The sequence below is a fragment of the Melopsittacus undulatus genome, chromosome 22 (assembly GCF_012275295.1).
Source record: "Melopsittacus undulatus isolate bMelUnd1 chromosome 22, bMelUnd1.mat.Z, whole genome shotgun sequence".
Lineage (NCBI taxonomy): Eukaryota > Metazoa > Chordata > Aves > Psittaciformes > Psittaculidae > Melopsittacus > Melopsittacus undulatus.
The window spans coordinates 1,406,528-1,429,581 of NC_047548.1; the positions used below are offsets into that span (position 1 = coordinate 1,406,528).

At 61.0% G+C, this 23,054-nt stretch overlaps 5 protein-coding genes across 6 annotated transcripts; 3 read left to right on the top strand and 2 right to left on the bottom strand.

The window, feature by feature from the left end:
* Positions 1 to 36: 36 nt before the first annotated feature.
* Positions 37 to 1,462, bottom strand: LAGE3 (L antigen family member 3). Of its 2 annotated transcripts, none has more exons than XM_034071773.1 (3): positions 1,386 to 1,462; positions 337 to 471; positions 37 to 242 (listed from the first exon to the last, which is right to left on the bottom strand). In XM_034071773.1, exons 1-3 carry the CDS (start codon positions 1,412 to 1,414, stop codon positions 101 to 103), a joined length of 306 nt encoding a protein of 101 aa, XP_033927664.1. In that variant the 5' UTR covers positions 1,415 to 1,462; the 3' UTR covers positions 37 to 100. The 2 variants fall into 2 exon arrangements, with proteins under 2 accessions (XP_033927664.1, XP_033927665.1); XM_034071774.1 differs by having other exon boundaries at positions 337 to 468; positions 1,386 to 1,455.
* On the top strand, positions 1,440 to 4,050 carry UBL4A (ubiquitin like 4A). Its single transcript, XM_034071765.1, has 4 exons — positions 1,440 to 1,604; positions 2,514 to 2,619; positions 2,976 to 3,217; positions 3,733 to 4,050. Exons 1-4 carry the CDS (start codon positions 1,557 to 1,559, stop codon positions 3,934 to 3,936), a joined length of 600 nt encoding a protein of 199 aa, XP_033927656.1. The 5' UTR covers positions 1,440 to 1,556; the 3' UTR covers positions 3,937 to 4,050.
* Positions 4,051 to 4,207: 157 nt separating this feature from the next.
* FAM3A (FAM3 metabolism regulating signaling molecule A) lies at positions 4,208 to 8,643 on the top strand. The gene is made up of 9 exons (XM_034071885.1): positions 4,208 to 4,435; positions 6,168 to 6,273; positions 6,355 to 6,378; positions 6,451 to 6,574; positions 7,618 to 7,676; positions 7,778 to 7,828; positions 7,958 to 8,042; positions 8,244 to 8,370; positions 8,452 to 8,643. Exons 1-9 carry the CDS (start codon positions 4,208 to 4,210, stop codon positions 8,548 to 8,550), a joined length of 903 nt encoding a protein of 300 aa, XP_033927776.1. The 3' UTR covers positions 8,551 to 8,643.
* Positions 8,197 to 16,557, bottom strand: G6PD (glucose-6-phosphate dehydrogenase). Its single transcript, XM_034071723.1, has 13 exons — positions 16,475 to 16,557; positions 15,720 to 15,901; positions 15,107 to 15,144; positions 14,148 to 14,256; positions 13,199 to 13,416; positions 12,488 to 12,643; positions 12,283 to 12,408; positions 12,086 to 12,179; positions 11,473 to 11,659; positions 10,215 to 10,450; positions 9,888 to 9,964; positions 9,674 to 9,766; positions 8,197 to 9,416 (listed from the first exon to the last, which is right to left on the bottom strand). The coding sequence occupies exons 1-13, from the start codon at positions 16,515 to 16,517 to the stop codon at positions 9,326 to 9,328; spliced, it is 1,650 nt and encodes a 549-aa protein (XP_033927614.1). The 5' UTR covers positions 16,518 to 16,557; the 3' UTR covers positions 8,197 to 9,325.
* Positions 16,558 to 16,640: 83 nt separating this feature from the next.
* IKBKG (inhibitor of nuclear factor kappa B kinase regulatory subunit gamma) lies at positions 16,641 to 22,911 on the top strand. The gene is made up of 12 exons (XM_034071886.1): positions 16,641 to 16,791; positions 17,890 to 18,791; positions 18,875 to 18,942; positions 19,022 to 19,063; positions 19,154 to 19,235; positions 19,602 to 19,711; positions 20,398 to 20,538; positions 21,046 to 21,142; positions 21,309 to 21,446; positions 21,998 to 22,125; positions 22,649 to 22,698; positions 22,789 to 22,911. The coding sequence occupies exons 1-12, from the start codon at positions 16,641 to 16,643 to the stop codon at positions 22,899 to 22,901; spliced, it is 2,022 nt and encodes a 673-aa protein (XP_033927777.1). The 3' UTR covers positions 22,902 to 22,911.
* The last annotated feature ends 143 nt before the right edge of the window (positions 22,912 to 23,054 follow it).

A 23,054-nucleotide genomic window follows, 5' to 3' on the forward strand; every position in this document is an offset into this window, starting at 1 on the left:
CAATGCAGGAATAAAACCCTCGAGTTTCAGCCCAAATTTGTGTCTTTATTGGGGGGGGAGGGGGGGTCACAGACCCGAAACGGCCTCGTTTTGCCCCAAATCAGCTCTGTGGGGGGAGGGGCGGGGCGGGGTCAGGCCCCTCCCCCCCGAAGCGCTCAATGGTTTCCAGGACCAATCCCAGCAGCTCCAGGAAGGTCGTGACCCCGCCCCGGAGACCACGTGCCCCAGGGGCCACCCAGCGCCTGTGTGTGTGTGGGGGGAGGGGTGAGGTCAACCTCGGGTCAACCCCGGGGTCATGCCCAGGTCAAACCCCGCCCCTCCCCCCCATGGACTCACGCGTGAAGCTCCGCCCCCTCGCGCTCTAGCTCCGCCCTCGCCCCTCCCCCTCCGTGGGGGGGGTTCAGGTCAGGCCGCAGGGAGCCCAGAGCCACGTGAGCCACGTGGGGGGAGGGGAGCGGCAGCCGCAGGCGGCGGGGGAGGGGTCAAGGAGCAACCGGGGGGGGGCGGGGCTGAGGCAGAACCCCCCCCTCCCCCACCCCCATAACCACCCCTTTGACCCCCCCCTCCCCCACCCCCATAACCACCCCTTTGACCCCCCTTAGAACCCTCAATTGCCCCCCCAAAACCAACCCCCCCCTTTAAACCCCCCCAGGACCCACAATTGCCCCCCCCAAACCCACCCCTTTGCCCCCTTTACCCCCCCATTAGAACCCACAATTGCCCCCCCGGAACAAACCCCCCTTTAACCCCCCCCAGGACCCACAATTGCCCCCCAAAACCACCCATTTACCCCCCTTATAGCCCTCAATTGCCCCCCCAAAACTAACTGCCACCTTTACCCCCCCCCAGGACCCACAATTGCCCCCCTCCAAAACACCCTAAGACCCTCAACTGCCCCCCCACCCCCCTTCAAACCCTCTATTGCCCCCCAAAACCAACCCCCCCTTTAAACCCCCTTACAACCCACAATTGCCCCCTTAAAACCACCTCTTTACCCCCCCTTAGAACCCTCAATTGCCCCTTTAACCCCCCAAGGACCCACAATTGCCCCCCCATAACCACCCATTTGCCCCCTTTACCCCCCTTATAGCCCTCAATTGCCCCCCCATAACCACCCATTTGCCCCCTTTACCCCCCCTTATAGCCCTCAATTGCCCCCCCATAACCACCCATTTGCCCCCTTTACCCCCCCTTATAGCCCTCAATTGCCCCCCATAACCACCCATTTGCCCCCTTTACCCCCCCTTATAGCCCTCAATTGCCCCCCATAACCACCCATTTGCCCCCTTTACCCCCCCTTATAGCCCTCAATTGCCCCCCCCCCAACCCCCCCCCACCCCCTTTTACCCCCCCCCCCTTTGTGCCCCCCCCATGAACGCGGATACAGCTCCAGCCCCTCCGTGTCCGCCGCCATCTTGGCTGTGCAGGCCCCGCCCACTTCCGGCGCGCCGCTCTGCCCCTCGTCTCGCTGGTGGCGGCGGCGCTCCGGCCTCGGTGCCGCCGGTACTTCCGGTGCCGCCGGTACTTCCGGTGCCGCCGGTACTTCCGGTGCCGCCATGTTGGTAACGGTGAAGGCGCTGCAGGGCCGCGAGTGCAGCCTCGAGGTGGGGGAGGGGGGAACGGGAGGGGGGAGGGGTCATAGAGAGGAGCCGCTCTGGGCCCGAGCGGGGGTTGGAGGACCCCGATGGGGGGGGGAGGGGGCGGGGGCGTTTTGAGGTGTTTTAGGTGGATTTCGGGGCATTTTGGGTCATTTTCGGGTGTTCGGGGGGGGGTTTGTCCGGATTTGGGTTGGTTTTCGGGGGTGGGTGTGTGTGGACTCATTTTGGGCTGATTTCGGGTGTTTTTGAGCTGGTTTGGGTGTTTGGCTGAATTCGGGTGATTTTTGGGCTGATTTCGGGTGGTTTTGGGGCTGATTTCGTGTGTTTTCCCCTGATTTCGGGTGTTTTGGGCCTGATTTTGGCTGTTTTGGGTTGTTTTTGGTCTGATTTCAGGTGTTTTCAGGTGTTTTTGGTCTGATTTCGGGTGTTTTCAGGTGTTTTTGGTCTGATTTCGGGTGTTTTCAGGTGTTTTTGGTCTGATTTCAGGTGTTTTCAGGTGTTTTTGGTCTGATTTCAGGTGTTTTCAGGTGTTTTTGGTCTGATTTCGGGTGTTTTTGGGCTGATTTCAGGTGTTTTTGGTCTGATTTCGGGTGTTTTTGGGCTGATTTCAGGTGTTTTCAGGTGTTTTTTGTCTGATTTCAGGTGTTTTCAGGTGTTTTTTGGCTGATTTCAGGTGTTTTCGGGTGTTTTCGGTCTGATTTCAGGTGTTTTCGGGTGTTTTTGGTCTGATTTCAGGTGTTTTCAGGTGTTTTTGGTCTGATTTCGGGTGTTTTTGGGTGTTTTTGGTCTGATTTCAGGTGTTTTCAGGTGTTTTTGGTCTGATTTCGGGTGTTTTCAGGTGTTTTTGGTCTGATTTCAGGTGTTTTCGGGTGTTTTTGGGCTGATTTCAGGTGATTTCGGGTGTTTCCCCCCCAGGTGTCCCCGCACGAGGATGTGGCTCAGCTCCGGCTGTTGGTTGCTGAGCGGCTGCAGGTGCCGGTGGAGCAGCAGCGGCTCCTGTACCGGGGCAAGGCCCTGGCGGGTGAGGGGGTAATGGGGGCAATGGAGGGCAATGGGGGTAATGGAGGTAATGGGGGGTAATGGAGGTAATGGGGGGTAATGGGGTAATGGAGGGCAATGGGGGTAATGGAGGTAATGGGGGGTAATGGGGTAATCGGGGTAATGGGGGTCAATTGGGGGTAATGGGGTCTTAATGGACACAAAGGGAGGTTTTGGGTGGAATAAAGGTATTTTTGGGGGTGTAAAATGGGTTTTTTTGGAGTCAAAGGGGCTGGGGGGGTGGGAGGGGCTGGGGCGGGGCTGGGGGCGGATTTGGGCTCAGAAAGTGACATTTTGGGTGTTTTTGGGGTGTTTTTGGGGTGTTTTTGTGCCCATCAGACGGTCGTCGCCTCTCCGACTACAGCATCGGACCCTCCGCGCGCCTCAACCTCGTGCTGAAGCCTCCGGGGGGCGGGGCCAAAGGCGGAGGGGGGGCGGGGCCTGAGACCCCGCCCACCCCCCCCGAGGACCTGGGGGTGCCCCCCCCCCCGTGCTTCGCCTTTGGGGGGCCCCTGGCCCAGGTCCTGACCCGGCACTATGGGGTGCAGGAGGGGGCGAGGGTCCTACAGCAGCTGCAGAAGGTGGGGGATGGGGGGGGGCAAAGGGGGGGGGTCCATGGGGGGGGTTGGGTTTGGGGGGATCTATGGGGGGGGTTCATGGGGGGGCGTTTGGGGGGCTCCATAGGGGGCTTAGGGACGGAATTGGGTTTGGGGGGGTCTATGGGGGGCTTGGTTGAGTCCATGGGGGGGGTTTTGTGGGGGCTTGAAGGGGTTCATGGAGGGGGGGGCTTGGAGGTGTCCATGGGGGGGTTGGGGTTTGGGGGGGTCCATGCGGGGGGGGGGTTGGGGGGTCCATAGGGGGGCTTGGCGGGGGGGAATTGGGGGGGTCCATGTGGGGTTGGCTGAGTCCATTGGGGGGGGGTTGGGGTTTGGGGGTGTCTATGGGGGGTTTTGGGGGGGCTCCATAGGCGGGTTTGGGGGGGTCTATGGGGGGGTTAGGAGGGGGGATATATGGGGGTTCTATGGGGGGGCCCATAGGGGGTTTGGGGGGGTTCAATGGGAGGGGTTTAAACTCCCCCCCCCCCCCCCCCCCCCAGGACTATGCTCAGTCCCTGCGCAGCCTCAGTCTGGACGATCTGGAGCGGTTGGGAACGAGGCTGCTGCAGCCGGAGGGCGGGGCCGAGGGGAGCCCCGCCCCCTCCGCCAGCCCCGCCCCCTCCGCCAGCCCCGCCCCCTCCGCCAGCCCCGCCCCCTCCGCCAGCCCCGCCCCTTCACAAGCGACCACGCCCCTCACCCCCTGAGCCCGCCAATCAGAAACGGGCCCGTTGGCCCCGCCCCTTTCGTGACCGCGCCCCGCCCGTTTAAAGGGACCGAACCCCATTAAAGACCCCGTTTTGGGGTGTTTTTTGGGTGTTTTTCAGTGTTTTTGACGTGTTTGGGACGGGTTTTGAGGTGTTTTGTTTGGTATTTGGGTGTTTTGCCCGTTTTTGAGGTGTTTTGCCCGTTTTTGGGGTGTTTTTGGACGAATTTTGTGGTATTTTGCCCGTTTTTGGGGTGTTTTGTGCCGCCGCAATGGCCGCTGGGAGCTGTAGTCCGGAAGCCAGCGGCTCTGTTCCTATTGGCCCTTATCCGCGCTCTGATTGGATGAGCGGGACGCGCGGGGGGCGGGACCGGAGGGCTGATTGGTTGTTGGGCGCCGGAAGTGGGCGGGGTCAGAGCCGGAAGGGGCGGACGCAACGTGGAGCCGCGGCCGCTGGGGCGGCTCCGGGGGGGGCCTGGGCTGAGGGATGCGGCTGCCGGGTACGGGGGGGGCTGTGGGGTGGGAATGGGACCCTATGGGGTGGGAATGGGGCTCTATGGGGCTCTATGGGGTTCTATAGGGCTCTATGGGGTTCTATGGGGTGGGAATGGGGCTCTATGGGGCTCTATGGGGTGGGAATGGGGCTCTATGGGGTGGGAATGGGGCTCTATGGGGTTCTATGTGTGGGAATGGGGCTCTATGGGGCTCTATGGGGTGGGAATGGGGCTCTATGGGGTTCTGTGGGGTGGGAATGGGGCTCTATGGGGCTCTATGGGGTTCTATGGGGTTGGCATGGGACTATGGGGCTCTATGGGGTGGGAATGGGGCTCTATGGGGCTCTATGGGGTGGGAATGGGGCTCTATGGGGCTCTATGGGGTGGGAATGGGGCTCTATGGGGTTCTATGGGGCTCTATGGGGTGGGAATGGGGCTCTATGGGGTTCTATGTGTGGGAATGGGGCTCTATGGGGTTCTATGTGTGGGAATGGGCCTCTATGGGGTTCTATGTGTGGGAATGGGGCTCTATGGGGTTCTGTGTGTGGGTATGGGGTTATTTGGGGTTCTATGGGGATCTATGGGGTTTTTATGGGGCAGTTTTAGTCTCTATGGTTTCTCTGTGGTGTTCTGTAGGGCCCTATGGGGCTCTTTGGGTCTCTGGGGTTATTGCGCGGCTCTTTGGGGTCTGTGGGGGTCTCTATGGGGTCTGCATAGGTCTCTTTCTATGGAGTCTCTATGGAATGTCTATGGGGTCTCTATGGAGCCTCTGTGGGGCTCTATGTGTCCTTATGGGTCTCTACGTGGTCTCTATGGGGTACCTAGGGCGCTCTATGAGGTCTCTATGGGGTTTCCATGGGTCTCTTTGTATAGAGTTTCTATGGGATGTCTATGGGGTCTCTATGAGGCCTCTATGGAGTCTCTATTGATCTCTATGGTGTCTATATAGGGTCTCTATGGGGTCTCTATAGGGTCTCTATGGTGTCTCTATGGGGTCTCTATGGGGTCTCTATAGGGTCTCTATGGTGTCTCTATGGGGTCTCTATAGGGTCTCTATGTGTCTCTATGGAGTCTCTATTGATCTCTATGGGGGTTCTATAGGGTCTCTATAGGGTCTCTATGGTGTCTCTATGGGGGTTCTATAGGGTCTCTATAGGGTCTCTATGGTGTCTCTATGGTGTCTCTATGGTGTCTCTATAGGGTCTCTATGGTGTGTCTATAGGGTCTCTATAGGGTCTCTATGGTGTCTCTATGGTGTCTCTATGGGGGTTCTATAGGGTCTCTATAGGGTCTCTATAGGGTCTCTATAGGGTCTCTATGGTGTCTCTATGGTGTCTCTATAGGGTCTCTATAGGGTCTCTATAGGGTCTCTATGGTGTCTCTATAGGGTCTCTATAGGGTCTCTATAGGGTCTCTATAGGGTCTCCATAGGGTCTCCATAGGGTCTCCATAGGGTCTCCATAGGGTCTCTATAGGGTCTCTATAGGGTCTCCATAGGGTCTCCATAGGGTCTCCATAGGGTCTCCATAGGGTCTCTATAGGGTCTCTATAGGGTCTCTATAGGGTCTCTATGGTGTCTCTATGGTGTCTCTATGGGGGTTCTATAGGGTCTCTATGGTGTCTCTATGGGGGTTCTATAGGGTCTCTATGGTGTCTCTATAGGGTCTCTATAGGGTCTCTATAGGGTCTCTATAGGGTCTCTATAGGGTCTCTATGGTGTCTCTATGTCCCCCCTCAGCCTCCGTCCGTTTCGCCTCCGCTCTCTGTCTCCTCTGGCTCATTGGTTGGTTCCTGCTGCGCCAGCCCCGCCCCCCCCCCCGCCCTGCAGCGCCTGCTGCTGTCACGTGAGTACCGGGGCGCCCCCCCCCCCCCGCGGGGTCACGTGACACAACCATAACCCCTCCCCCCTCTTCCCCCTCCCCCAGGCCCTGAGGCTCCGCCCACCGCAGGTACGTGAAGGGGGAGGGGCATGGGGAGGGGGAAGGGGCGTGGCTTGTGACTTGGCCCCGCCCCCTCCCCAGCGCCCCGCCCCCCCCGGTTCAAGTGCGGCCTCCCCCGGCCCTGCCCCCCCGCGCACTTCGCGTTCCGATTGGTCAGCGGAGCCGCCAACGTCATCGGGCCCAAGATCTGCCTGGAGGACCGAGTGTGAGCCCCTCCCCCACCCCATCCCCCACCCCCATTGATTCCCATTGACCTCCATTGAGCCCCATTGACTTTCATTACCCTCCCTTGCCCCCCATTGACCTCCCTTGCACCCCATTGAACCCCATTGCCCTCCACTGAGCCCTATTGAACCCCATTGTCCCCCATTGAACCCATATTGACCTCCCTCGCACCCCATTGAACCTCATTGCCCCCACTGACCTCCATTGAGCCCCACTGACCTCCCTTGCACCCCATTGAACCCCATTGCCCCCCATTGACCTCCCTTGCACCCCATTGACCTCCATTGAGCCCCATTGACCTCCCTTGCACCCCATTGAGCCCCATTGCCCCCCATTGACCTCCCTTGCACCCCATTGACCTCCATTGAGCCCCATTGACCTCCCTTGCACCCCATTGAACCCCATTGCCCCCCATTGACCTCCCTTGCACCCCATTGACCTCCATTGAGCCCCATTGACTTCCCTTGCACCCCATTGACCTCCATTGAGCCCCATTGACCTCCCTTGCACCCCATTGACCTCCATTGAGCCCCATTGACCTCCCTTGCACCCCATTGACCTCCATTGAGCCCCATTGACCTCCCTTGCACCCCATTGACCTCCCTTGCACCCCATTGACCTCCATTGAGCCCCATTGACTTCCCTTGCACCCCATTGACCTCCCTTGCACCCCATTGACCTCCATTGAGCCCCATTGACCTCCCTTGCACCCCATTGAACCCCATTGCCCCCTATTGACCTCCCTTGCACCCCATTGACCTCCATTGAGCCCCATTGACCTCCCTTGCACCCCATTGACCTCCATTGAGCCCCATTGACCTCCCTTGCACCCCATTGAACCCCATTGCCCCCCATTGACCTCCCTTGCACCCCATTGAACCCCATTGCCCCCCATTGACCTCCCTTGCACCCCATTGACCTCCATTGAGCCCCATTGACTTCCCTTGCACCCCATTGAGCCCCATTGAGCCCCATTGCCCCCCATCCCCCCCCATCCCCCCCCACTGACCCCATCCCCCCCAGGTTAATGAGCAGCGTCAAGAACAACGTGGGCCGAGGCCTCAACATCGCCCTGGTCAATGGTGAGGGGGGAGGGGCTTAAATCCCCTCCCCCACCCCCTTCCATTGGGGGTCCCGGGAGGGGGGAGGGGCCCTCATGCCCCTCCCCCCGTTCCCCCCATAGGAGTCAATGGGGAGCTCATTGCCGCTCGCGCCTTCGACATGTGGGCTGGGGGTGAGTGAGGAGTGAAGCACTTGGGGGGCAGGGGGGGGTTTATTGGGGGGAGGGGCTCCATGAATGGGGCGTCCCCCCCCCTCCCCCACCCCCTTTTGACCCCCACCCCCCCTCCCATCCCCCCCATAGATGTGGAGGAGCTGCTCAAGTTCCTGCGGCCGCTGCACGAGGGGACCTTGGTTCTGGTGGCTTCGTACGATGACCCTGCCACCAAGTAACGCTATGGGGCTCTATGGGGCGCTATGGGGCTCTATGGGGTCTATGGCGCTCTATGGGGTTTATGGGGCGCTATGGGGTTTATGGGGCGCTATGGGGTTTATGGGGTGCTATGGGGCTCTATGGGGCGCTATGGGGTCTATGGGATGCTATGGGGCTCTATGGGGCTCTAAAGCCCGTTATCCCTGTCCCCATCCAGGTTAACGGAGGAGTCCCGGCGCCTCTTTGGGGAGCTGGGCAGCGCCGTCGCCATGGACTTGGCCTTCCGGGACAGTTGGGTCTTCCTGGGGGCCAAAGGGGTTCAGGAGCGGAGCCCCTTTGAGCAGGTAGGGCCTTGGGGGGGGGGGGTACTTATGGGGCCAGGGCACTTGTGGGGCTGCCCCATAGCGCTGCTCTCTCCCATGCAGCACGTCCGGAACAGCCGCGGCTCCAACAAGTACGAGGGGTGGCCGGAGGCGCTGGAGCTCGAGGGCTGTGTCCCCCGCAGGGCCCCCGACCCCCCCTGACCCATAAGTGCCCTGCTGGGACCCATAAGTGGCCCCCTCCCCCCCGTCCACTGTGTGGTCCCAAAGGGCAAATAAAGGCTGGGCCCGAATGGAGGTGGTTTGTGTGGGGCTTGGACCCATAAGTGATGTGGGGCTGGACCCATAAGTACCACAGGAGGGGGATGATGAACATGGGTCGATGTTAATGGGGGGGGATGAAAGGGGTGATGAGGGGGTTGGGGGTATTGGGGGTGCTTTGGTCCCAGCTTGGGGGAGTTATGGGGCAGGATGAGGTATCTATGGGGCAGAAGGGCAATGTTATGGGGCAGAAGAATGATGGTGCTATAGGGCATAATGGGTGTCTACGGATTACGTTAGCAGCAGAATGAAGTGTCTAGGGTGCAGAATAGAGCAGCTATGGGGCAGGTTAGCAGCACTATGGGTCAGAATGGCTGTCTATGGGGCATGATGGAGTGGCTATGGGGCAGAGTGGAGTGACCGTGGGGCAGGTTAGCAGCACTATGGAGCAGAATGGAGTGGCTATGGGGCAGAATGAAGTGACTATGGAAAAGAATGGAGTGGCTATGGGGCAGAATGGCTTTTCTATGGGGCAGGTTAGCAGCACTATGGGGTGGAATGGCTCTCTATGGGGCAGAATGGAGTGTCTATGGGGCAGGAGGGGCCCTCAATCCCAGCCCTGCAGCAAGGGGGAGGAAGGTGGAGCACGGGGCCCATTGTGCGTTATGGGTCCCATTGGATGCTATGGGGCCCATTGGGTGCTATGGGGCGCTGTGGGTCAGAGCTTGTGCGGGTTCACCCAGCGGTAGGTGCCCTCGTAGATGAACCCAGCGCGTTTCAGCAGCTCATCGGCTTCGGGGGGGCCTCGGCTGCGGGCAGGCGGGAGCACGTGAGGGGCTGCCCCATAGCAGGACCCCCCTGCCCCATAGCGGGACCCCCCTGCCCCATAGCGGGACCCCCCTGCCCCATAGCAGGACCCCCCTGCCCCATAGCGGGACCCCCCTGCCCCATAGCAGGACCCCATTGACTCCCCCCCACACACCACACTATAATCTCCCAACCTGCTCCATAACCCCTGCCCCACACCCCCTCAGCCCCCCAACCTGCCCCATAGCGCCCCCCATACCTGCCGAACACGTAGGGGATGGGTCTCTCCTTGCGCTCCTCGATGCTGTGCAGCAATGGGGTGAAGATGCGCCAGGCCTCCCGCAGCTCATCGCTATGGGGCAGGACCCACAGTGACCGTAAGTGGGGGGGAGCACCCCACAGGGGCCCATATATGGGGGGTGCCCCATAGGGACCCATAGATGAGGGGTGTCCCATAGATGGGGGGTCCCCACCTGCGCACGAAGTGCATCTGGTTCCCACAGAACACATCCAGGATGAGGCGCTCGTAGGCATCCGGAAGCTTCACATCCTATGGGGGGAAGTGGGGGGGCGTCCATTTTGGGGTCATTTGGGGCTATTTTGGGTTCCCCAGGTCCCATTTTTGGGGTCAGTTTGATGCCTTCATGTCCCTTTTTTGGGGCCTTTTGTCCCATTTTTGGGCTTTTTAAGTCCCATTTTTGGGGTCCCAGGTCCCATTTTTGGGTCTTTTCGTCCCATTTTGGCCTCTTTCCCCCCATTTGTTGCCCCTCTTCCCCCATTTCTCACCCCTCCCCCCCCACCTTGTATCGGCTGCCATAGGTGAGGTCGAGCTCAGACTCCTCAGGGCTCAGGGACAATCCTGGTTTCTTGGTCATGAGTTTGGTGTAAACAGCCTCGTCCGGTTGTACCCTGACAACCAGCTCATTGCGGGCACAGCGACAGCCGAACAGCTCCCCGGCCACGTCCCGGAACTGCAGCCGCAGCTCAGCCTTGCGCTCGTTCAGAGCCTTCCCGCAGCGCAGCACGAACGGGACACCTGCGGTGGGGACGGTGACGGTCACAGCGGCAACAGTCACAGCGGCAACAGTCACAGAGGCAACAGTCACAGAGGCAACAGTCACAGCGGCACCGGCAACAGTCACAGCGGCAACAGTCACAGCGGCACCGGCAACAGTCACAGCGACACCGGCAACAGTCACAGCGGCACCGGCAACAGTCACACCGGCAACGGTCACAGCGGCACCACCGGCAACAGTCACAGCGGCACCGGCAACAGTCACAGCGGCAACAGTCACAGCGGCAACAGTCACAGCAGCACCGGCAACAGTCACAGCGGCACCGGCAACAGTCACAGCGGCACCGGCAGCACCGGCAATGGAGGCAGCAGCACCGGCACTGGGGGCAGGGACAGCACCGGCACCGGCACTGGTGGGAGCAGCACCATGGACAAGGACAGCACCAGTGAGAGCAGCACCAGGGACAGGGTCAGTGCATTGGACAGCGACAGCACCATGGACAGCACCGGTAAGAGCAGCACCAGGGACAGGGCTGGGGCAGGATCAGTGCATGGGGCAGCACCATGGACAGGGACAGGATCAGCACCATGAGGAGAGCATCAGCACCAGGGATAGGATCAGGGTAAGGGACAGGATCATGTGCGCTCACCAGCACCACCATGGGCATTGACCATCATGGTCAGTGTATGGTCACCAGCACCACCATGGCCATTGCCCATCATGGTCAGTGTATGGTCACCAGCACCACCATGGCCATTGCCCATCATGGTCAGTGTATGGTCACCAGCACCACCATGGGTATTGCCCATCATGGTCAGTGTATGGTCACCAGCACCACCATGGCCATTGCCCATCATGGTCAGTGTATGGTCACCAGCACCACCATGGCCATTGCCCATCATGGTCAGTGTATGGTCACCAGCACCACCATGGGCATTGACCATCATGGTCAGTGTATGGTCACCAGCACCACCATGGGCATTGACCATCATGGTCAGTGTATGGTCACCAGCACCACCATGGGTGTCCCCCCCGTACTCACCATCCCAGCGCTCATTGGCCACACGCAGGATGGCAGCCGCGAACGTGGCCGTGGTGGAGCCGGACGGCACCGTGGGGTCATCCAAGTAACCCTTGTGGGCCTCGGGGGGGCCCTCGGGGTTCCCCACGTACTGGCCAAGGACCACGTCCTCCAGGGCCACGGGGCTGATGCACTTGAGCACCTTCACCTGCGGGGGACGGGGTTATGGGGTGGAAAGGGAGGTGACACCGTGGGGATGCTATGGGGTCACTATGGGATGCTATGGGGATGCTATGGGGTCACTATGGGATGCTATGGGGATGCTATGGGGTCACTATGGGATGCTATGGGGATGCTATGATGATGGTATGTGGACACTATGGGGATACTATAAGGTTACTATGGGGTTAGTATGGGGATGCTATGGGGTCACTATGGGGTTATTATGGGGATGCTATGTGGACACTATGGGGATGCTATAGGGTTACTATGGGGTCACTATGGGGACTCTATGGGGTCACTATGAGGACTCTATGGGGTCACTATGAGGACTCTATGGGGTCACTATGAGGACTCTATGGGGTCACTATGAGGGCTCCATGGGGACGCTCTGGGCCCCTAGGGGGTCCCGAACCTTCTCATCCCGCACATCATCGGAGTTGGTGGACGCCGGTTTCTCCATGGCCACCAAGCAGAGCATCTGCAGGAGGTGGTTCTGCATCACGTCCCTATGGGGCAGAGCAGGGGGTGTGGGGCTGGCACCGTGGGGCACCCACGGGATGCAGGGGGGGGAGGGGGGATGGGGAACCCCCCCCCCGGTTCGGTCCTCACCGGATGATGCCAAAGTCATCGAAGTAACCCCCCCTGCCCTCGGTGCCAAAGGGCTCCTTGAAGGTGATGACCACACAGGCAACATTGTCCCTGTTCCAGATGGGGCCGAAGATGCGGTTGCCAAAGCTGCAGGGATGGGATGGGGGTCAGGGGTCAGTGCCGGTACCGGTACCCCCCCCTCCCCCCCCCCGGTACCGGCTCCCACCGCAGCACCATGAGGTTCTGAACCATCTCCTTGCCCAGGTAATGGTCAATGCGGTAAATCTGCTCCTCGCGGAACAAGGAGCTCAGGTGAGCGGAGAGAGCGTCCGAGCTCGCCAGGTCCCGGCCAAACGGCTTCTCCACGATGACGCGGTTCCAGCTGCATGGGGACAGGGATATGGGATACAGGGATAGGGGATAGGGGACACAGGGATACAGGGATAGGGGATAGAGGGATGTGGGATATAGAATAGAGAAGGATATGGAATAAAGGAATAAGAAAGAGATATGGGGATATGAGATAAGATACATATGGGGATATGGCATAGAGGGATATGGGATGGGGGATATAGGGACATACGAATGTGGGATAGGGGGATAGAGAGGTGTGGGATATTGGGATATAGAAGTACAATATATAGTGATATGGGGATATGGGATAGAGGGATACAGGGATATGGGACATAAGGGTACAGTGATATGGAATAGGAGAATACAGGGATATGGAATAGAGGGATATGAGATATGGAAACATGGTGTCCCCATAGCATCCCATGTCCCACCCCTGTCCTGTGTTATTCCAATGCCACCCCCCACGCTGTCCCCATGGTGTCCCTACCAGTATCCCCATGTTCTCCCCATAGCATCCTTATGTTGTCCCCACATTATCCCCATGTTATCCCCATAGCATCCCTATGTCCCCCCCCATCCCTACCCCTGCCCCATGCAGTGCTGCCGGATGAGCCTGCTGACGGTAGCATAGAGCCCTGGCGGCAGCGCCAGGTAGAAGAGCCGGTGGCTGCCGGTGCCTCCGGGCAGCTGCTCCAGCGCCGCCGCCAGGCTCCGGAATGGGGCTGGGTCCCCATAGGGACCCTGCACAAACCGGTGCCGAGAGAAGAAGTCATCCAGGAGGGGGGAGTCCTCGGGGGCTGCCTGTGGGGGGGGCAATGGGGTCAGTGGGGGCAATGGGGTCAGTGGGGCAATGGGGTCAGTGGGGCAATGGGGTCAGTGGGGACAATGGGGGCAATGGGGTCAGTGGGGCAATGGGGGTTAATGGGGTCAATGGGAACAATGGGGGCAATGGGGTCAGTGGGGTCAGTGGGGCAATGGGGGTTAATGGGGTCAATGGGGGCAATGGGGTCAATGGGGTCAGTGGGGGCAATGGGGTCAGTGGGGGCAATGGGGACAATGGGGGCAATGGGGGTTAATGGCGTCAACGGGGTCAATGGGGGTTAATGGGGTCAATGGAGTCAATGAGAACAATGGGTCAATGGGGGTTAAGGGGGTCAATGGGGAGAATGGGGCAATGGAATCAGTAGCATCAATGAGGACAATGGGGTCAATAGAGTCAATGGGGGCCATGGAATCAATGAGGACAATGGGGGTTAATGGGGACGATGGCTATCAATGCGGTCTAATCGGGGTTAATGGGGCTCAATGGCGATCAATGGGGGCTAATGGGGGTTAATGGGGACGATGGCGGTCAATGGGGGTTAATGGGGTTCAATGGGGGGCAATGGGGGTTAATGGGGTTCAATGGGGGGCAATGGGGGTTAATGGGGCTCAATGGCGATCAATGGGGGCTAATGGGGGTTAATGGGGTTCAATGGGGCTCAATGGGGTTCAATGGGGGTTAATGGGGTTCAATGGGGGGCAATGGGCACCTTGAGGTAGGGCAGGGTCCGCTCCCGGATCAGCTCCACCGTCAGTGGGGAACGGGCGAAGCCGAAGAAGTGAATGTCCTCGGGGAGCAGCCGGTCCCGGAACAGCCACCTGCGAGCGCGGCACCCGCGGCACCCCATAGTACTCAATGGTGCCCCATGGTACTCAATGGTGCCCCATGGTACCCAATGGTACTCAATGGCACCCCATAGTACTCAATGGTACTCAATGGCACCCCATGGTACTCGATGGCACCCCATAGTACTCAATGGTGCCCCATGGTACTCAATGGTACTCAATGGCACCCCATAGTACTCAATGGTGCCCAATGGTGCCCCATGGTACTCGATGGCACCCCATAGTACTCAATGGTGCCCCATGGTACCCAATGGTACCCAATGGTACTCAATGGCACCCCATAGTACTCAATGGTGCCCCATGGTACTCAATGGTGCCCAGTGGTGCCCCATGGTACCCAATGGTACCCAATGGTACTCAATGGCACCCCATAATACTCAATGGTGCCCCATGGTACCCAATGGTACCCAATGGTACTCAATGGCACCCAATGACACTGAGGGCAGGGGGGCCATAGGGGTCAGTGGGGCCACTGTGGTCAATGGGGCTATAGGGGACAACGGGGACATTGGGAGTCAAAGGGGACACAGGGGTCAGTGGGGACATGGGATTCAAGGGGGTTCACTGGGGATCAATGGGGTTCAGTGGGGTTAATGGGGCTCAATGGGGGTCACTGGGGATCAATGGGGCTCAATGGGGGTCAATGGGGGTCAATGGGGATCAGTGGGGTCAATGGGGCTCAATGGGGGTCAATGGGGATCAATGGGGCTCAATGGGGGTCACTGGGGGTCACTGGGGATCAGTGGGGATCAATGGGGCTCAATGGGGGTCAATGGGGATCAGTGGGGATCAATGGGGCTCAATGGGGGTCAATGGGCTGTACCATATCGTGGGGTAGATCTTCTTCCTGGCCAGGTCACCCTATGGGCCGAGAGCAAAGGCTGAGGCCGAGCACAGCTCAGTGCAGCCATGGGGCTGCCCCTGGCCCCGCCCCTTCCCCTTAGCCCCGCCCCTTCCCGTTTGGCCACGCCCCTCCATGGCTCCACCCCCCATCAGGCCACCGGCCCCTCCCTGCTCCCCAGCACCAGCCTCTTCCTCTTCCCCTTCCCTTCCCCCCACATAGAGAACCCCAGCCCCACACATTGCCCCCTATAGAGCCTCTAACACCCCATACCCCCCCCAGCCCCACACATTGCCCCCTATAGAGCCCCTAACACCCTATATCCCTCCCAGCCCCACACATTCCTCCCTATAGAACCCCTAACGCCTCATATCCCCCCCAGCCCCACACATTGCCCCCCATATCCCCCCACACATTGGCCCCCATAGAGCCTCTAACACCCCATATTCCCCCCAGCCCCACACATTGCTCCCCCATAGAACCCCTAACGCCCCATATCCCCCCCCAGCCCCACACATTGCCCCCTATAGAGCCCCTAACGCCCCATATCCCCCCCCACATTACCCCCCATAGATCCCCACATCCCCCTGCTCACCGAGGCCCCGAAGATGATGAAGATGTGGGGCTGGCCCCATAGGAAGGCCCCGTCCTGGCTCAGCTCCTCCCGCAGGAGCCCACAGCCCTCGGACCGGCCTCGTTCCGGCTCCGGCCCCTCCATGGCTCCTATGGGGCAGGGCCTGGACCCGTCGGGCAGGCTCGGGCGGTTGGGGGGCAGGGCTGGGGGGAGGGGCAGGACTTGGGGGGCGGAAACTGCCCCAGCCCCGCCCACCCCGGAACCCCATTACCCCCCATTGACCCCCATTGACCCCCATTACCCACCCACAGACCCCCATTACCCCCCATTACCCCCCATTGACCCCCATTACCCCCCATTGACCCCCATTACCCCCCATTGACCCCCATTACCCACCCACAGACCCCATTACCCCCCATTGACCCCCATTGACCCCCATTACCCCCCATTACCCCCCATTGACCCCCATTACCCCCCATTGACCCCCATTGACCCCCATTACCCCCCATTGACCCCCATTACCCCATTACCCCCCATTGACCCCCATTACCCCATTACCCCCCATTGACCCCCATTACCCACCCACAGACCCCCATTGCCCCCCAATTACCCCCATTGCCCCCACAGACCCCATTACCCCCCCATTGACCCCTATTGCCCCCACTGCCCCCCCTACAGACCCACAATTACCCCCCATTGCCCCCTATAGATCCCCACTACCCCCATTGCCCCCCATTGACCCCCACTGACCCCCACTTCCCCCTCCCCTCCCCCACCTCCCGGCTCCTCCGCTCCCCTCACGCTCGCGCGGCTTCCCATTTCCTGGTCCTTGGCCACGCCCCCTTCCCGCGCCAGCCAATCCCCGGCGAGCGGCTTCCGGCGCTGAGCCAATGGGGGAGGAGAACCGGAGGGGGGGGCGGGGGGCGGGCCGCGGTTTAACCAATGGGAGGAGGCGGAGGGCGGGGCGGCTTCCGCCGGAAGCCGGAAGCGGCGGCCGTGAGGGGCACGGACATGGCGGCGGCCGCGGAGGAGCCTGCGGGGGGGGGAGGGGAGACCCTGAGAGAGCTAATGGAGGAGAACAGAGAACTGAGGGGTGAGGGGGGAGGGGGGAGGGGGGAGGGGGGAGGGGAGGGGGAGGGGAGGGGGGAGGGGGGAGGGGTGAGGGGGGAGGGGGGAGGGGGAGGGGGGGGAGGGGGGAGGCGTGAGGGGGGAGGGGGGAGGGGGAGGGGGGGAGGGGGGAGGGGGGGGGGGAGAGGGGAGGGGAGGGGGAGGGGGGAGGGGGGAGGGGGGAGGGGGGAGGGGGGAGGCGTGAGGGGGGAGGGGGGAGGGGGAGGGGGGGAGGGGGGAGGGGGGGGGGGAGGGGGGGGGAGAGGGGAGGGGAGGGGGAGGGGGGAGGGGGGAGGGGGGAGGGGAGACCCTGAGAGAGCTAATGGAGGAGAACAGAGAACTGAGGGGTGAGGGGGGAGGGGGAGGGGGGAGGGGGGGGAGGGGAGGGGGGAGGGGAGGGGTGAGGGGGGAGGGGGAGGGGGGATGGGGGAGGGGAGGGGTGAGGGGAGGGGGAGGGGGAGGGGGAGGGGAGGGGGGAGGGGGGATGGGGGAGGGGAGACCCTGAGAGAGCTCCTGGAGGAGAACAGAGAACTGAGGGGGGAGGGGGGAGGGGGGATGAGGGGGAGGGGGGGGTGAGGGGGGCTATGGGGTAATGGGGGCTATGGGGTGATAGGGGTTATGGGGTAAATAGCTCTATGGGGGTGATATGGGGGTATGGAAGTCAATGGGGGTAAATGGGGCCTATAGGGATAAATGACTCTATGGGTTTGGTTTGGGGGCTGTGGAAGTAAATGGGTGTAAATGAGGGCTATGGGGGAAATGGGAGCTATGGGGTAATTGGGGCTATGAGGGTAATGGAGGCTTTTAACCTGTATTCATATCTCATATCTCCTACCTCACTCCTGTCCCCTCTATCTGCTATCCCATATCCCATCCCCATATCCCCATCCCCTATCCCTTTTCCCTGTTCCCTACCCATATCCCCTGTTCCTATCCCTTGTTCTCTATCCCACCCACCCTATCCCATATTCCCATTCCCTGTTCCCTATGTCCTACCCATATCCCGTATCCTGTATCTCCTATCCCATACCCATATCCCCTATCCCATATCCCCATATCCTATATCCACTATCCCCCCCCCCAGCCGCCCTCCGCCGCTGCTCGGATGCTCTCCGGTGCCGGTGCCAGGACCTGCGGCGGCTGCAGGGTCTGCGCGGGGCCGAGCGGGAGCTGCTCAGGGGTCACGTGGGGCAGGCAAGGAGCCTGGTGCAGCTGCTGCGGGCACAGCGCGACGCGGCCATTGCTGCTGCCAACAGCGCCAACAACAGCGCCAATGGCACCAACAACAGCGCCAATGGCACCAACAGCGCCAACAACGGCACCAATGGCACCAACAGCGCCAACAACGGCACCAACAACAGCGCCAACAGCGCTAACAACAACAGCGCCAACAGCACCAAGAACAACAGCGCCAACAACAGCTCCAACAACAACAGCGCCAATGGCACCACCATCACCACCACCAACAGCGCCAACAACAGCACCAGCACCAACAGCACCGCCACCAATGGCACTGACATGGGCACCAATGGCACCGCCACGAGCAGCAGCAGCACCACCATGGGGAACAACAGCACCGCCATAGGCACCAGTGGCACCGCCATGAGCAATAGCAGCACCACTGTTGGCACCAGCACCGTGAGCATGGGGGCCGGTGACCCCATCGTGGCCAACAATGGCATCACCGTGGGCAGCAATGGCACCGCCGTGGGCAATGGCACCAGTCTGGGCACCGGCACCGTGACCGTGGCCAACAGCAGCACCCCTGGGGCTGGCACCGGTGCATCCATGGCCACCGGTGCCAACACCGTGACCGCCAATGGCACCGCAGTGGCCAATGGCAGCCCTATGGGCACCGGCACCACCACCTCCATGGCCTCCAGCATCATTGCCACCACCAGCACCATCCCCATGGTCACCAGCACCATGAGTGCAGCCGCCACCATCACCACCATGGCCACCAATGTCATCCATGCCAGCACCGCGGTGCGTCCCCACCCCCATCCCCCCCCTCCATGCCCCCCCCCAGCCCCCCCCATAGAACCTCATGGCCCCTCCTGTCCCTTCAGCCCCCATTGGGGCCACCGCAGGAGCTGCCCCCCCCCGGCCCAGCAGACCCGGACCCCGGTGCCCCCAGGTGAGCGTCGCTGTCCCCATTGCCCCCCCCACTTTGGGGTCACCCCAATGCCCCCAACCCCCCCTTTGTGTCCCCACAGCCCCATGGAGCTGAGGCAGAGGCTGGCGCTGGCGGAGGCTGCGTGAGTCAATGGGGACGGGGGGGGGGGTGGGGACAAGGGGGGGGTGGGGACAAGGAGGGGACCCCCCCCTTGCGTTGTGCCCCCCCCCAGGTTGGTGGCAGCAGAGGCACGTGCAGGGGAGGTGGCTCAGAGTGCGGAGCTGCAGCTGCAGGCACTGCGCAGGCAGCTGGAGGTAATGGGGGCAATGGGGAGAGGATGGGGGGCAATGGGGACACAATGGGGAGAGGATGGGGGCTCAATGGGGAGAGGATGGGGGGCAATGGGGACACAATGGGGAGAGGATGGGGAATCAATGGGGACACAATGGGGAGAGGATGGGGGGCAATGGGGACACGATGGGGAGAGGATGGGGGCTCAATGGGGAGAGGATGTTGGCACAATGGGGCTCAATGGGGACACAATGGGGATAGGATGGGGGCGCAATGGGGAAAGGATGGGGGCACAATGGGGCCCATTGGGGATTCAATGGGGCTCACTGGGGCCCCGCTGGTGACCCCACCGGTGACCCCTCCGGGCGCCGCTGGCCCCATCCCCATAGCAGGACAAGGCTGCGGTGCAGGCGCAGGTGACGTCCCTGCTGCTGGAGCTCAAGGAGAGTCAGGAGCTGCTGGAGAGTGGGCGCCGGGAGCGCCAGGACCTGGAGCAGCGGTGACGGGGGCTGGGGTGGCTGTGGGGTGGTGTGGGGTCTCTATGGGGTGCTATGGGTTCTCTATAGGGTGTCCATGGGGTGCTATGGGGTCTCTATAGGGTGTCCATGGGGTGCTATGGGGTCTCTATAGGGTGTCCATGGGGTGGTGTGGGGTCTCTATAGGGTGTCCATGGGGTGGTGTGGGGTCTCTATCAGGTGCTATGGGTTCTCTATGGGGTGTCTATGGGGTGCTATGTTGTCTCTGCAGTGTCCCTGGGGTGCTATGGAGTCTCTGTGGGTTGTCCATGGGGTGCTATAGGGTGTCCATGGGGTGCTATGGGGTCTCTATAGGGTGTCCATGGGGTGCTATGGGGTCTCTATAGGGTGTCCATGGGGTGCTATGGGGTCTCTATGGGTCACTATGGGTCTCTGTGGTTCCTATGGGTGCTATGTGGTCTCTATGTGTCTCTATGTGTCTCTATGTGTCTCTATGTGTCTCTATGTGTCTCTATGTGTCTCTATGTGTCTCTATGTGTCTCTATGTGTCTCTATGGTTCTCTATGTCCCTGCTGCGGTGCAGGGCGCAGGCGGCTCACTCGCGCTGTATGGGTCAGTATGGGTCTCTATGTGGTCCCTATGGGTGCTATGTGGTCTCTATGTGTCTCTATGTGTCTCTATGGTTCTCTATGTCCCTGCTGCGGTGCAGGGCGCAGGCAGCTCACTCGCGCTGTCGGGCGCTGGAGGCTGCGGCCTCAGGTCACACTCTGCAGATGGATCAGCTGAGGCTGCAGGTTCAGAACCTGGAGACAGCTCTGAGGGTGGAGCGGCAGCGGGCGAGCGACGAGAAGTGAGCGGGGGTCACGGGGGTCAGAGGTCACCGGTGTCACCTGGTCACCGGTGTCACCTGGTCACCAGTGTCACCCATTCCCAGTGTCAGTCGCTCCCAGTGTCAGTCACTCCCTGGTGTCACCCGTTCCTGGTGTCACTCGTTCCTGGTGTCACCCATTCCTGGTGTCACCCATTCCTGGTGTCACTCGTTCCTGGTGTCACTCGTTCCTGGTGTCACCCATTCCTGGTGTCACTCGTTCCTGGTGTCACTCGTTCCTGGTGTCACCCATTCCTGGTGTCACTCGTTCCCCATTGTCACCCATTCCTGGTGTCACCCGTTCCCCATTGTCACCCATTCCTGGTGTCACTCGTTCCTGGTGTCACCCGTTCCTGGTGTCAGTTGTTCCCTGGTGTCAGTTGTTCCCTGGTGTCAGTCACTCCCCAGTGTCACCCGCTCTCCGGTGTCACCCATTCCCAGTGTCAGTCGCTCCCCATTGACCCCATGCCCCATGCCCGGTCCCTACAGGCGGAAGCTGGTGCAGCTCCAGGCCGCCTACCACCACCTGTTCCAGGAGTACGATGCCCACATCAAGGCCAGCCTGGAGGGCGACCGGCGCAGCCAGGTGAGACCAGCACCGGTACCATGGGGGGGGGACGGGGACAGAACCCCCCTGGTTCCCCATTGAGCCCCATTGACCCCATTGAGCCCCATGGAGCCCATTGACCCCATTGAGCCCCATTGAGCCCCATTGAGCCCCATTGAGCCCCATGGCGCTGTCCCCGGCACAGGACCTGGCGCTGGCGCGTGCTCGGCTCCGCACCGCGGAGGAGGCTCTGGCAGCCAAGCAGGAGCGCATTGACCGGCTGGAGGCTGAGGCCCAGGCCCAGCGGGCACAGCTGGAGACCATCCCCGTGCTGCAGGCGCAGGTCTGAGACCCCCCCCAGTGCCCCCATTGAAACACATTGACCCCATTCCCCAATCACCCCATTGCCCCCATTCCCTGCCATTGCCCCCCATTACCCCCACTGCCCCCATTGCTCCCACTGACCCCATTGCCCCCATTCACCCCATTGCCCCATTCTCCTCATGACCCCCATCAACCCCATTCCTCCCTTTGCTCCCATTTTCCCCATTACCCCCATTGCCCCAATTCACCCCGTTGCCCCCATTCCCTGCCATTGCCCCCCCCATTGCTCTCATTCTCCCCCTTGACCTCCATTGCCCTCATTGACCCCATTCCCCACATTGCCCCCATTGCCCCATTCTCATTAACCCCCATTGACCCCCATTGTCCCCATTCCCCCCATTGACCCCCATTGTCCCCATTCCCCCCATTGACCCCCATTGCCCCCACTGCCCCCCATTGACCCCATTACCCCCATTGACCCCACTGCCCCCCATTCCCCCCATTGACCCCATTACCCCCATTGACCCCACTGCCCCCCATTGACCCCCATTGTCCCCATTCCCCCCCCAGGCCGATATCTTCAAAGCTGACTTCGCAGCGGAGCGGGCGGCTCGGGAGCAGCTCCATGCCCAGCGGGAGGCGCTGCAGGAGGAGCTGGAACAGCTGCGGCGGCGCCTGGAGGCCGAGGGGGCAGCGCGGTGAGAGCGGAACAGCCCCAGAGCAGCAAAACTGACCCCAAACTGACCCCAAACTGACCCCAAAGCACCCGAAACTGACCCCAAACTGACCCCAAAGCACCCGAAACTGACCCAAAACTGACCCCAAAGCACCCGAAACTGACCCGAAACTGACCCCAAAGCACCCGAAACTGACCCAAAACTGACCCAAAATCACCCAAACTGACCCAAAACTGACCCCAAAGCACCCGAAACTGACCCAAAACTGACCCAAAATCACCTGAAACTGACCCAAAACTGACCCCAAAGCACCCCAAACTGACCCGAAACTGACCCCAAAGCACCCAAAACTGACCCAAAACTGACCCCAAAGCACCCGAAACTGACCCAAAACTGACCCAAAATCACCCAAACTGACCCAAAACTGACCCAAAATCACCCAAAGTGACCCCAAATCATCCAAAACTGACCCAAAATCACCCGAAATTGACCCAAAACCAACCCCAAACAACCAAAGATTGACCCCAAATCACCCCCCCCATAGGATCCGCCTGGAGGAGATGAGGAACCGGCACTCGGAGCCCACGGGGGGGGGTGAGTGCTTGGGGGGGGGGGGGGGGAACCCCCTTTACATCCCCCTTGCTGTGGGGGGAGGGGCTGATGGTTCCCCCCTCCCCCCCATAGGTTTGGGGGGGCCCCCCCCCGAGGAGGAGCCTGAGCTCTGCTGCCCCAAGTGCCTGTACAAGGCCCCGGACATGGACACGCTCCAGATCCACGTCATGGACTGCATCAAGTGAGGGGGGGACCCCAAACCCCCCCCCCCCATCACCCCCCCCCCCCCCATCACATATGGGACCCCCCAAGTCGGGGCTCATGGGGGGGGGGGGTCCCCATTAAACACAATGGGGGCAAATCTCAGTTTTCCACTTTATTGCCCCAGGGCTGGGGGG